At 39.3% G+C, this 13341-nt stretch overlaps 1 protein-coding gene across 1 annotated transcript in view; it reads left to right on the top strand.

Annotated features, from left to right (window-relative positions):
* The window catches only part of HSPBAP1 (HSPB (heat shock 27kDa) associated protein 1), a 38013-nt gene that overhangs the window by 620 nt on the left and 24052 nt on the right, over positions 1-13341 (top strand). Inside the window, exon 2 of the mRNA XM_010569901.1 lies at positions 12256-12441. Coding sequence (XP_010568203.1) covers positions 12256-12441 — 186 coding nt within the window. The remainder of the gene's footprint in view (positions 1-12255; positions 12442-13341) is intronic.

Genomic DNA, 13341 nt, shown 5'->3' with positions numbered 1-13341 from the left:
GCTCGTCTCCAGGCCGCGGGCCTGGGGGGTGGGGAGGCGAAGCGAGGCCTCCACGCCGCTCCTTCAGCCCCTCCTCCGAAACGTCCCTCTCGGGCGTGGGCCCGGTAGCGCTGCGGTCGCGTAGGGCTGAGCTAGGTTGGCCCTTCAGCAGGTGGGGGTACCCGCCCGCGAGGAGACACTGCGGCGGAGCTTCTCCGAGGTATCTGTCCTTTTAAAGGGAGAAGTAAATTGTCTTGTGTTGAGCGGGGTACAAATCGGCCATGGCCCAAACTGGGGGGAAAGAACCCAGCAGGAGTCAGTTACAGCCTGCGCTGAAATCCATTTTAAAATCATTCGGATGAATATACCATCATGTGGGCTACACTAAGCTCATTAGAAACTATTATCATGTAAATAGATTGAAGTATATATTCATTCCATTAGGTTGCATGAGTATTTATCTGTATATCTACCATCTGCACTTGTCGTAAAATTAATGGCTCGTATGCTGCACAACGCTTCATCTTCCGCGAAAAAACTAGGTGTTTCAGTTTGGCTTGCTTAGGCATTCTGTCACAAAGTCTGGAAGTTGGCTTGATAAATGCTTGTGTGCTTAATTGGGGAGAGCTGAACAGTGGGGTCCATGCGGGCTAGTTTTAGATCCAGTGTCAGTGCCATAACTGTTGATGTGCTGGGCAGCACACAGCTGAATTTCACACGTGGTGCCTGTCCCACGGTTTTGCAGCCAAAAGCAGACACTGCCATGAAATTCTTTCCAAAACATACAGACATTGCGTTTTGTTTAGCCCACACAGCTCTCTTTGCTAGACTGAGGTTCGAATTCAAAGTTGCACTGAAGGTGCAAAAAGGAAGTTTACACCAACTGAAATCAGCAGAACTATGATCTAAAAGAAAATAATATTTTGTCTAGAAAAGTTCAGGAAATTCCCCAGGAAAAATAAAGTTCATGCACAATTAAATAACGGGGGGACATACAGATAGTAACAAACTAAAATTTGAGCTTGCCGTGTAAAACTGTAATGACGAAAATACAGTAAAAAGTATTGGACGAGATTCAGATTTGGTTGTGACCGATGCATATTCCAGTACCACTTTGGGGCTCCAAGTAAGATTAATTCCCTGTTTTACTAGGTCTTTTTCATATATTACCACCTCAGCATTGTTTAGCCCATGCCAAAATGTTCTTTCAATCTAAAATGGCTATGTTACTACTATAATTTAATTGATTTGGTGGCATTGTGCCAAAGACAGAGTGCTGTCATTTGCAGAAGTAAACAAAGTGAAAAAATATTTCTCTCTTTGAGCATTTTTCAATTAACTGTAGTAATTGTGGGGGTTTCTTAGTTGTTCTAGTGGCAGGAAACCCATCCAGAAATCAGGCAAGTGGGGCTTTGCAGTGTCCTTTAACTGCAAAACTTGCCTCTTGGCTCTGACTACCTGCATAGTAAAATGAAAACTTGAATATAATCAAGATAACTCTTTGATAACTTATCCAAGCCGCCTTATCTCATGATGGGTTTAAAGATATTTTGACTCTTGCATGGGTCAGCAAGAAAGAGAAATTTCTGAGGAACAGCAAGAAAAGAAAGGAGCTGTCAAAATAGGCTCAGAAGATCTAGGTGTATTTACTGTTGACTTAATCATGATTTAAATATTTTAATTGCTTGATTTGAAATCGCTCCATCTTTTCATAGCTTCACAACCCATATGCGCATCTTTCAGTAATGGCCTGACCTTTTCTATTCCAGCTATTTAATTAACACAGTGTAATATTCTGTGTGAATTATTCTTGTTTGCAGGATATGGTACCATTTAAATTTGTTAATGTAAAGGAGCAGTGCATTGTTGATAAACTGTTGGAAACCAAATTAGCTTTATCTTGCAGCTAGCTGATTGCATTATTTCACTCATGGGTATAATACTTCTCTAAATATGCTAATTTCACTCTTTTCTCCGTGTGGTGACATTTTTACTGTTCGCATTACTGACATTTGTAGTATTTGGGGTGGGGAAATCTTTTCTTGCTTTAACCTCATTATAAAGTAGCTAAAGAGATTTGAATATTATCAGATGAAGTGCACATATATTCAGGCAAGTGAAAGGTTATTTTGTCTCCTGGCCCAAAACTTTCACGCCTGTAGCAGGACTTGCATGGACTTAACAGCGCTTAGATTCACAATTGTGATACAGAAGCCCATCCAGTTACTAATTGCCCAGCCACGATAGCGTATCCATTCATAGGTGCCTCCATTCAAACCTAAAAGCTCTCAAGGTGGTTGCGTCTCTATTAATGTCTATCTGCCTATGTCTGGTCTAAAACCCTCTGGAATTCATCTCAGGAGGAGTTGGTGGCCTGGAGCTCTGATAGACTAGTGGTGATGGATAAAAATTATATGACTGAAGCTGTTATTGCTGCCAAATGCTCATCCCATCCCTGAGGCAGCCCTGGCTGATCTGCTTATGAGCTGGCACCTAGACTGTGCTGATTTAAGCCTGGCTTATTAAGATAAACTGAAGGCTTTGACAGGTTTGTTATAACCTTGGGGCATCTGGAGAGTCTAATTCAGCTTAAACACACCTATCATGTAATGGTTGAGCTGAGCAGTCCAGGAGAGCATCCCCACCATGGTGCAGCCCCCGGTTCCTAGCGCATTGGCAAGTGCCTTTTGCTCTCTCCAGTCATCAGGTTTTTGACAGATTTGCTCACCATGTGACTTCCTTTAGAGATATTCGATGAACTTCAGCATCCCCTTGTTTCTTACACCTCTCCCAACAGCTCCTAACATCATGTGTAAATCTTGTACTTTCTTGCATCAACTCGTATCTTACAATCTGATAGGTAGCACTTGATTGCATACTCTATGAAGGCTAGGAGGATTTTGGCACAAAATGGGCAGGACCCGAAATTCATTCAGATTCAAAAGTGGCATTTAGCCAATTTTGAGTATTCCTTGCAGTATCCAAAGAGAGGCCTGTTTTCCAGGGATCTCCCTCAACTTCTAGACTTCAGCTGGAGTTGTGACAATGTAGTTTCAGAGCTGCCTTAAACAGCACTAGTGTAGCAGGGAGCTGTAATGGTTCTCTTCTTCACACCCCCTGTCTTGAACAACACCTTTGAAGGTGAGCCTGTGAGGTGTGAGCAAATCCCGTTCTTCCCTCATCAAGTTTTGACATGCCTTTTCTTTTAGTTACTTAGGAACAGGTTGTGCAGGATCTGCTCTGTTTTGGGCTTGGTTTGGGCACCTTCCAATCTGTGTGTTCTGTACCTTTCAGCATCTTTTCTCACCTTTCTTTGTTATTGAGAGATAGGTAGACTTCCAGCTTGAACATCATACAATGATTTCCTTGTACTTCAGGAGGAAAAAGGTTTTACAGTGCTTCCTTTTTCTTTTTTGTAGTATCAACAAGAAACGAAAATACAGACACATCTTCAGCTTATGAAAGCTGAACGATTTTAGTGTTAATTGCAAATATCAACGTTATCCAGTGGATATTCATTTATATCTTTTGATTGCAGGCTGTGTATATCCACATTACAAAGTGACCATTGTAATGGAGATGATTCTAGGTTTGTGGTGAGCCAGAGCCCATTGCAAGGTCCTTTAGGGACATGTAGGGTAGCTCCTTTTTCTTGTGGAGTCTACCTTTGTGGTTGGCAAATGAAAGACATCTCACCAGATTCCCTGTAGACCACGCTGTAGGTTCGTTCCTGTAGCTCTCAAAAGGAATATGCAAAAGTAACACTTTTCTGCTTGTTCTGCCATTTATCACCTGCTTAACGATGAACATTTAGATGATGATTGCATCTTCTCTGAGGCGGAGGTGGAAGCTGCATGATGTCTTTCATCCAAGCGCGTTTTGATGGCTACTTCCTAGGCAGCCTTCAGGCTCAGTGTCTTAGGTATTTTAGGGATGTTATATTGGAGCTCCAACCTCAGCAGACCACGGTCCCTATGTTCTTCAATTTTATTCAGGGCCACCACGTACAAGTAACTGGAAACAACATCAATAGTGTATTTTGCATCCCAAAATTGTGTTAGGGAAATCTAGTTTCAAAGACTGATGGTTTCCTGTCTTCCCAAAAACCTGAGAATGATGGAAATGAACTGAGTCACATGAAAATGTTAGGCTTGAGTTGCCAATACAGGGTGAAAATCTCCACCTTGTCTCCTTGGGCTAGGACTGCCTCAGTGTAGATCTCATTGTCTCTGATGCCAGCAAGAAGAGTTAGTCATGTCACTCTGGTACTGGTCTGTCCACTGTGTCTCTGGTGAAAGAGTTCTCATTTCTGATCAGACTTTGTCATTGTTCTGCTATTGTCTTACATCGAAGCAGCAACTTCATTATTGCTCTGATATAATTAATGATGTAGGCATTAGGGATTTTGTTTCTATTGGTCTGGCTAGTCACGCTTGGCTGTCACACAATAGGTATGCTGTGTGCTCCCCAAATGAGTCTTCTGAAGACCTGATCGTTTAAAGGGTAGGCGTTTGGGATCAGATCCATATTGGAGACATAATGCTCAGAAAACATTGTCTGTTTGGAAATGTGACTCTCTGTCATGCAATTTTGTATAGAGGCTAAACTGATTGTGTCTGTGCTTTTCTGAACAGGGGCATATATGATTTAAAATTAAGTTATTCTGTGCTTCACGGACACAACGAGTAGATAACAGTAGCACGAGATTTTTATTTCTATTAGAGTATTTCAACAAGAGCGATGGTAAGGCAGTTCAGGTGTCTTGGTATAGAAGTGCAACTTTAACGTTTTGCAGTTTTATTGTTTTGCTAATGTTCAGGGAGTTATCTTAAATTTCTAAGTACCATGTGCTTTTGAAGACTGGATATAGAAGACATTACTTCTAATACTAACATTGAATTAGTCAAGGGTTGACGTAGTGGCATTAATGTTTAAAAGTAATCTGAGAATATTGAAACTCCTCTACTGAAAGGACTTTTCCAGATGTACTACTGAGTTTTGGTAAATTTTGCATATTGCAAGAAGCTTCCAAAATTCAAAGCAGCAGCACTGTTGTGGTTTCTTCCAAAATTAAAGGTCACCTTCAGTCTCCAGAAAAGCAGGTGCAGCTGATTAGAACAAGAGTTCATGCACATCTGAGTGGAGATTTGGGCCTGCAGAGTCCTTGATCTTTTCTGATATTTAGCTCTTGGTGTTTACAGATAAAGAAACTTTGCAGGCAGTTGTTATTTGAAAAAGAAAAGAGAAGGAGATCTCTGGAGGGAAGATGGTAAGGATAAGTTGACGCCACTAGCAGCAGCTTGTTGTATTATAAAGCTGTGAAAGATAAGCTTCTATGTAACAAGGCTGTGCTTTTTCAGTAAAATCAGAGTTTCTTTTATGTTTAATATTTATCTTAAAAAACAAAACTAACATTAATGAAATGTTAAGGTTGAAAATAAAATTAGAAGAGCTTGGTAGTTCACATTTTGGTGAGCTGTATTAGGTCGAATGTATCCTTAGCTGTACATTATGTCAAAGCAAGATTTTACAGTCTTTATATGAACCCCAAGATTCAAAACATACACTGTTAACAGTTTTTCACAGACAAATCTCCTGTTGCTGCATGAGAACCTTTATAAAGAGAAATAGCAACTTGAAACAAATGTTAAGCTCACTTCTGCTTGTTTTACCCATGCTGAAAGAAATTGAATGATGTAAACAGATGGAATAATAGCCATGCTTTTTGTTTAATAGTCCTATAATAATGGCAATCCCTGAATCTAATACCCTGATTGTGCATGTTGGTTATTTTACACTTTAGAAACTGTTCTTGAGGTTCACATGGTGGGTCTCTCTGGTTTCTTTCAATTCAATAATTTATGTAATTCAAAAATACTTCTTTTATTCTTTTAAAGTATAATTTCATTCTGACAATTACACCGCTAATTCGCTCAGTCATCGTAATTGGTATCCTATGTAGTATAGTAGTGAACAAAGTCAGGTATACTGCCATCATAACCCTTTTGTGGATCAAATTCAAAAGGCTCAGTTGTATTACTGGCTATTTATTACAATGGCTTATGGGGAAAAAAACATATTTTTAGAATACTATTGACTATTTACTACAGTTGCTTATGGGAAAATGGTGTATTTTAGAAGATTTAGATTCTTTTGTTGCTGTTATTTTGAAGTTCTTGTCAGTCAAGTTTGCAGGATAGGACAACAATAAAGTCATAAATGGTTACAGTTTCTGACAGTGAATTTTATACAGTGCATTCATCAGTTTAAGAGTAGTGCATTCATATTTACTACTGACAAGGAATAGAAAAAGAAATAAACTTTACTTACAACATGAACAAATTCTTTTTTTCTTAGAAATATAGATGTTAGCTCCCTGATGTGCCAGTTCCCTTACCTTCAAACATGTTATACTAGTATTAAGTTTTGTATTAAATTTCCCATCTATTAGGAAATGTTGTAAGGTGAGAAATGTGTATCAGTGCTGGTGGAGCATTGGGAAGAAATGGCTTTGCTACTAAATATCCTCAGCAGCAGGGTGTAATTTACAGCCCAAAGAGACAGAAAGGTGGAATTATAGCAGCCTAGCTTAAGGAAGAACAGTCTCTCTTTTGGAGAAACTCTCATATCCTGATGGAAGGTTTTGGTCAAAGACCATAGTCTTTTCCTTCAGAAGAAAATGAAATGCCATTTATCCAACAACTGCTTGAGTTTCATTGTGTTTCACTGTGCTTTCAGCAATTTTGCCAGTAAGAAGTATATAAAGTTCATTGGAAATAAATACATTTAGTATAACTTCTGTCAGTTGTACCTATCCTAATTTTCGTGTCTTTGGGGGAGTGAGAGGGGAAGGGTTTTTTTCAGATGGCAGAAGATGCAGGCAGGAGCTGTAAGGACGCAGAGGGAAAGGAAGGCATTTCTTCTATTAGAGGAGACCAGAGGAACTGAGGTCATTCAATATTCAGTTAGTTAGCTGAAAACCGACATAACTGCATTCTAAAAGTGCACTACAGGGTGGGAGGAGAAGAGACAACAGGCAGAAGCTGGCCAGGGTTTCAGGAAGAGCTTTCTAGGAAAAGCCTCAGCGAATTTAGGGAGGAATTTCTTAGATGTATGCTTGAGATGATACGCTATCATTTAGAGCAGGGGTGGGAAGTCTCTCACAGTGCTGTATTCTGGACTCAACCTCTTACTCCACTCCTAAGAAGTTTAGTAGCTATTTCCTTTTCTTTATCAGAAGGACAGTTTGAGTTTTGAGGATTTAGCCCACACTCTTATCTTACATCACGTCTTGAGTCACTCAGACTTTTTGTAAGAAAAAAATGTAAGATGCTCAGCACTGCCACAGGAAGACTGAAAAGTGAGTGCAAATACAAATTCCTCTTTTGGCCTCTTTCTTTTCTTTTGATGCCCTCCTTCCGTGGTAGCAGACACGGAGGGCAAGGGCAAGGAAGGGTGTGTTGACTTCAGGCTACCAGAGTAAGCTTCAGGTGCTAGTCTTACCAGTGCAGACCGGTCTATCCTGAGAGGCTCCATGCAACTGCTAACTATCCTTCAGTAGCCAAAATATCTATGCAAATCTAGGTTAGATGCCCCCTGGGTATGCTGCATCTGCAGTATTGACATTCCTTGAGTCAAAAATAATAGTAACCACAATAACTAGTCAGGAAGTAATACCTAGATGTTCATGGGGTATATCCTGAAAACTACTCGTGTATATTTAGATGCATTCTGTTTGCCCAGAGTAGGCTGATTATAGTGCATAACATTGTAATCACATGCAGATTATTTAAAGTTGTTTTTTAATTTACAGAGTTAATGTACTGTGAAATCATTAGGTCTGACCTCCAAACCAAGTCACTTCTCTTTGGTTTGGGGAGTTTCCCCATCCTCCCCCACACCTTCTCTTTTCCCACTCCTGGTTGTTGGATAGTTAAGATTTTGGAGGTTAGTTGATTTTTTGAGTGACCTGGCTGCTCTGTATTAATGTCTTTAAAATGCCAATTTTTTCTTTTTATAATTTTCTTTTTTAAAGAAATAAAGGTAATGAAGCATTACAGATTTGCAAGAATAACAATTTGACAATGCTTTTGCCAAATACGTTACCAGGATTTCCTTGTACTCCCTCTTTTAGAAAATAATTTTAATACCTCTCAATTAAATCTCATATTTAAGCAGCAGGGTGTTTTGGCAGAAGTCAACTACCAGGCACTAATGAACTCTTCTAATTTGCTAAATTATTTTAGATGAATGACAGTACATTTAGCTTTTTAATGACAGTACATTTAACTTCTGAACAACTTTGATCAAGTCCACTTTTCGTCAGACTGCCTGCTGTGCTAAACTCTTCATTCCCAAACCCCTCTCAGTTATTCAGAAAAATTGTTAATCAGAAACGTTAAATTATTTTCTCTCTTAGAAGCACAAAGTCTACTGGAAAGTACTTAGCCAATTCATCACTTTTCTTTTACCTGCCCTCAGTGCTGAGTTTGGATGAGTCTTCATATTTGACAACACTTCATGTAAAGACGACTGGAGAGCTTTGTTTTTTTAATTGGAAGATCTGTATTTCGCAATGTGTTACCTTTCTAAAGAACACCTACATTTTTCGCCAATTATATAAGCTGTCACAGTTACAAAACTTGAGCTAAAACTTGGTTTGGTTTTTCAGTTCCTGGCTGGATTCTATACATGCCTTGTGTAAAGTCAAAACATGAGACAAATTATTCCTGCTTCCTTTTGTGCAGTGAAGCCACATCATTTGTTGAGCCTGATAGAAAGAACTAATTTAAAGTATTCCTTTTCTCTTTTGGATCAGAGTACAACTGAGAAAATGAAGACTCCAACAGAGCTTTTCTTTTCAAAGGGAATATGCATTTCTATTCTCCTGCTACCTGATCTCCCCTAGGAATTTGGTATCTTAATGCCCAAGATGTGCCATGGTCGTTTTGTTTCTTTGCAATACCTTTTATTTATACACCTTTTACTTACACACATCTGTGTCCAAACTGTATGCCCTTATATATGCTATACAACCTCAGGTTTTGCCTAGGAATCAATTACCATCAATTTCAGGTTAGGAAGTACTGAGAAGCCAGAGCCCAGCTTACAAGGTTTTTATGAAGCTATGATAACTAAGGAAAAGATTATTATTATTTTAAATTACAAATTTTTCTGCTAATCTCTCTTTCAAGAGATATCTTCAGATATCTCTTTTAATTACTTTTTACCACTCCTACAGCATACAGTTCCATCAGAAATCTCTGTTGGTCATGAGCAGAGTTCTCCAAATTATGATAATATCTATTTGATGTAGTATATGATATTTACCTTTGATCATGTGCCTTTTCTCTAACAGGCATTTAGATATGCATGATAAATATTATGGGGAAGGAATTATGTTTAGCTGACTGCTGTTCTCACTGAGGAATACATAAAACTGAATCAAGACACTTCAACATTCTTCGCACAAAATCAGCAAGAATCCCCATTTGTCTTTGCAAAAACCCCTAATGATCATTTATCTAATGCTTCAAATTTTCTAAAACATTTCAAACTTCACTGCTTATTATATCATATGTATTGTATGTGATAATATCAGGAAAAGATACATACTCATTTAACAATGATTTTAATACTGTTTGAAGATAGGAATGATTAGCATTTTACTAAGATAGACTATCCTCTTTCATTTTTTCTAAATTTTATAGGGAAATAGGTTTACAACTAAATAAACCGTGGTGACATGACACAAACCTCCAGCTAATGGAGGAGAGGCTATTTAGTCTGACTGTGTTTTTTTTGTCTGGCATTGATACAAACTCTCCCAGTAGCTTGAGCTCTGAGCTTCCCACTGTATATTCACTGCAGTTAAAACCACACCTTTCAAAAGGACAATATGCATGTGGAAATCACATTAGAAAGCCACGCAGAATCAACAGTTGGCTTCAATGAGCCTTCCTGTCTCTCCAGTAAAATTTCTGCTTTCATAGCACATCCCAACTGTTGAGTGAAGTTACAGGATAAACCTGAAGCTTTTGCAATAAAACTCAGCTTTACAAAATCATCCAAAAAGTGCCACCGATTTCTTGTGTTTCTTTGGATTTACAACCTCTAAAATAATTAAATATACCGCCCTTAAAACAAAAACAATTGTGTAGTCAAAAAGACAGCCATGTGCAGCAATAAACTTGGCCTAAGCAGGAATAATTTAACTTTTGAGTTGGAAAATGTGAAAGGTACGTCAGGCCAGCCAGCTCCTGCATCGTGAAAGCCGCCTCTGTACGATATTATAATTGCACCGGTTAAAGGCGGAACAAGTTTTGTAAACCCTTGCCTTAGTCTTTGAACAGCATCACTGTGAAAAAACATGCTGAGCTTCAACCTCTTCCCATGCCTACAGCCAGCTCCTGGTAGCTGCACCGGCACGTGCTGTTGTGTCTGCAGATGGTCTTTCTGCCTTCTCTGGACCTGCTCCCTCTAGGTATGCTAACCTATTGCTCAGAAACCCCCAGAGCCTCCTTCGGGGGTAGGGCAGGCCATATGGTAAGACATACGGTCCCCGTGAGGCCTCCTTATGTCCTGGTTGTGGAAGTTGCTGGAGCGCGAGACTGAAGGCCAAGTGTTGTAGACATCTCTGTGTCACAGCAACACCATCCTGTCAAGTGTTGCTCTGCGTTTGAGAGGAAACGTGGAAAACAAACCGAAACCCAAACTCCCTCCTGTCGTCTGCCTTGAGGGAAGCCGTTTAAATATTTTATGTTCCGTGAAGATAAAGTATCAGAGGTCTTTAGTTTTAAAGCCTGAAGACGGAGTTTTAATGAGTGAAAGGAGAGAGGGATTCAGTGTTCCTGGAAGCCCATGGCAGAAGGGACCCCTTGGCTATAGGAAACCCCAGCCCTGATACTTCCCAATGAATTTGTGTGAAGACAGCAGCTTAATTTAGAAAACTAAAAAGTACAGCTATGCTGGAGTATAAATCCTGTTGAAAGAAGGGGGACTCACAGAAGTTGCCAAAGAGACATGGCATACAGCATGCACAGGGCTCCTCTTATTCCTGTCATTCCCACTTCAGCTTTCATATATTTATTTTAAACTGTTATGTTTGAAACAATCCTGAAGAACCTTCCTCGGTGATCCTGTTCCAGTGGGTCTTTTGTGTTTCCCCCAGCTGGCACCGCAGGGCTGCTCTGTGTGGGACTGGCTGGTTCTCCACTTATCTGTCCCACCACCCACGCACAGGGAGGAGCGAGAGGCAAAATTAGCACCCAGCAGTAAAGGGAATTTTCTTGTCCTGTATTTATTTAACCCATCGTGCATGCCAGACCATAATTTGACCCCTAAATAGTGTGATTGAATTGGTTTGTTTGTTTTAAATGAGCTGTTAGGAGTCATGGGGAACCATACATATCAATTCAGTATGTAAAATCTTAGGCATTATATGGATGCAAATTCTAGATGTGTTAACTTCAATAGAGGTTAAAATAATGAATGGATTTTTTTTATGATCCAAAGTTGTAGTCCACTGCTTCAGGTCTATGGAGCTGTTACATTTTATTTTTTTTTAAAAAATGAGGTTTTCCTTTTCAATATGTCCCTAAAGAAAAGTTGTTCTGAAAGTGCTGAGTTTATTCAAGACTGCCAGCATTTCAGCTTGACAGTTTCAGTGGGGCATATAAATCTCTAAACAGCAAAGGAGTAAATGGAAATCTTGGGTTAGTTTAGTTCTTGGATTGGCACGATTTCCTTTTTCTAAAATTTTGCAGATGAAATTTTAAAACACTTCAAAAATACCTGCTGTTTTGGTTACACTGCTGTTCCTTGGTTTAAATCAAATGCATAGGAACCTGGTGTGCTATCTGACAATGTGCTACACTTCTTGGAAAGAATCCTATGCAGAAAGACTGTTACTCATAAAATTTATGTTCTCTAAACTCTGTACATTATTTGTAAGGTTTTTTTATTGTTAGCCTAATTCTAAACAGTTTGGCTACAGTGCTTTATTGCCTAAGCTACAAGTGAAAATTCTAAGCACATGCCTTTTTTTTTTTTTTTTTACATTTTGTGTGCTAATACACCGCTTTAATGTAGTGTAAGAATGTTCTTTCAGTGTTTGCAGTAGAAATTTGACTTAAAAAAATCTACAAATGTAATCAAATAATCAACCATAAACAAAGGAGGTGTTAGTTCTTAATGCTTCCTGTGCTGTGGGATATGGTAGGTAACACTTCATGTGTCATAAATCATCTCTCTACAGCTGTTTTTTTCTTTACATAGGTGAAGATGTCAAACCATTTACTCCTGAGAAGACCAAGGAAATTGTGATGTCTCTACAGCAACCTGCAGTCTTCTGTAACATGGTTGGCGACTGGCCAGCCCTGCACTGGAATGCGAAATACCTTTCTGCGGTGTTGGATGGAAAGACAATCCAATTTAGGCTAGGTCTGAAGACAGTGGATTTAGGTGAGACTGAGGTGGACAGATGTTACATGTCACAACTCTCTTTTTTAGGTTCTGCAATCCTCTGCCTCTCCATTATCATTGTTCACGCTCTAATGTATTGCTTTTCACCGCAGGCTTTGTTTTTAGGATATGGGATTTGCCCAACAGTGGAACTCTCCTTTCTCTTTCTTGTGTGTTTATTCTTAGTAGGAAGTCTGGTGGGTAACACTAACATATAAGAATCAAGAGTTTCAGTTTTCTTTCCTTGCTCTGTAGTGTTTGTGTTTGGTCCTGGTCTTATACATGATTCAGTTGTTCGCACGACCTGAGCTTCCACATCCACAAACCTGAGTGCGTTAAAGAATTAGCCAATTAACCAGTCTATCTTGTTTTTTTAATCTGTAAAATGGTGGTAATTCTCATCTTCCTCCAGAGGTTTTATAAGACTTTAGTGGTTTTCAATACTTTAAGGTCCTGTGATGAAAAATGCTATAGAAGTATAAAGCATTAAGAAAATCACTTGACACCAGTACAATAATTTCACCTCTAACCCTCCAGATCCACTCAGACATCTAGGAACATGCCATGGGAGAAAGACAATTTTTGCACTTGATTTTAAATACTACAACTTAATTTCTGGCTGTAGCCACACAATACTGGTCATAATCTGTCCATGGACACAAAGAGTTTCATACCAGGGAGGGAAGATAGAGGAAATGTGCTCCAAAGTGGCAATCTGCTAGCTGCTTTAGAGGTTATGCATTGCTTTATTCGTGCCCTGTACATCCTTTCCCCTCTCAACCACATACCAAAATACATTTTGCTGTGCACTTTCTCCCTTTTGCCTAAAGTATCTTGTCTCCCTTCAGTCTTGTTTTTTTCCTAGGCCAGACAAACTCAGTTCTTAAAAGATGTTAATAT

Source organism: Haliaeetus leucocephalus, unplaced genomic scaffold, assembly GCF_000737465.1.
Source record: "Haliaeetus leucocephalus isolate CR32 unplaced genomic scaffold, Haliaeetus_leucocephalus-4.0 Scaffold1, whole genome shotgun sequence".
NCBI lineage: Eukaryota > Metazoa > Chordata > Aves > Accipitriformes > Accipitridae > Haliaeetus > Haliaeetus leucocephalus.
This window is presented reverse-complemented; position numbering and strand designations above follow the sequence as displayed.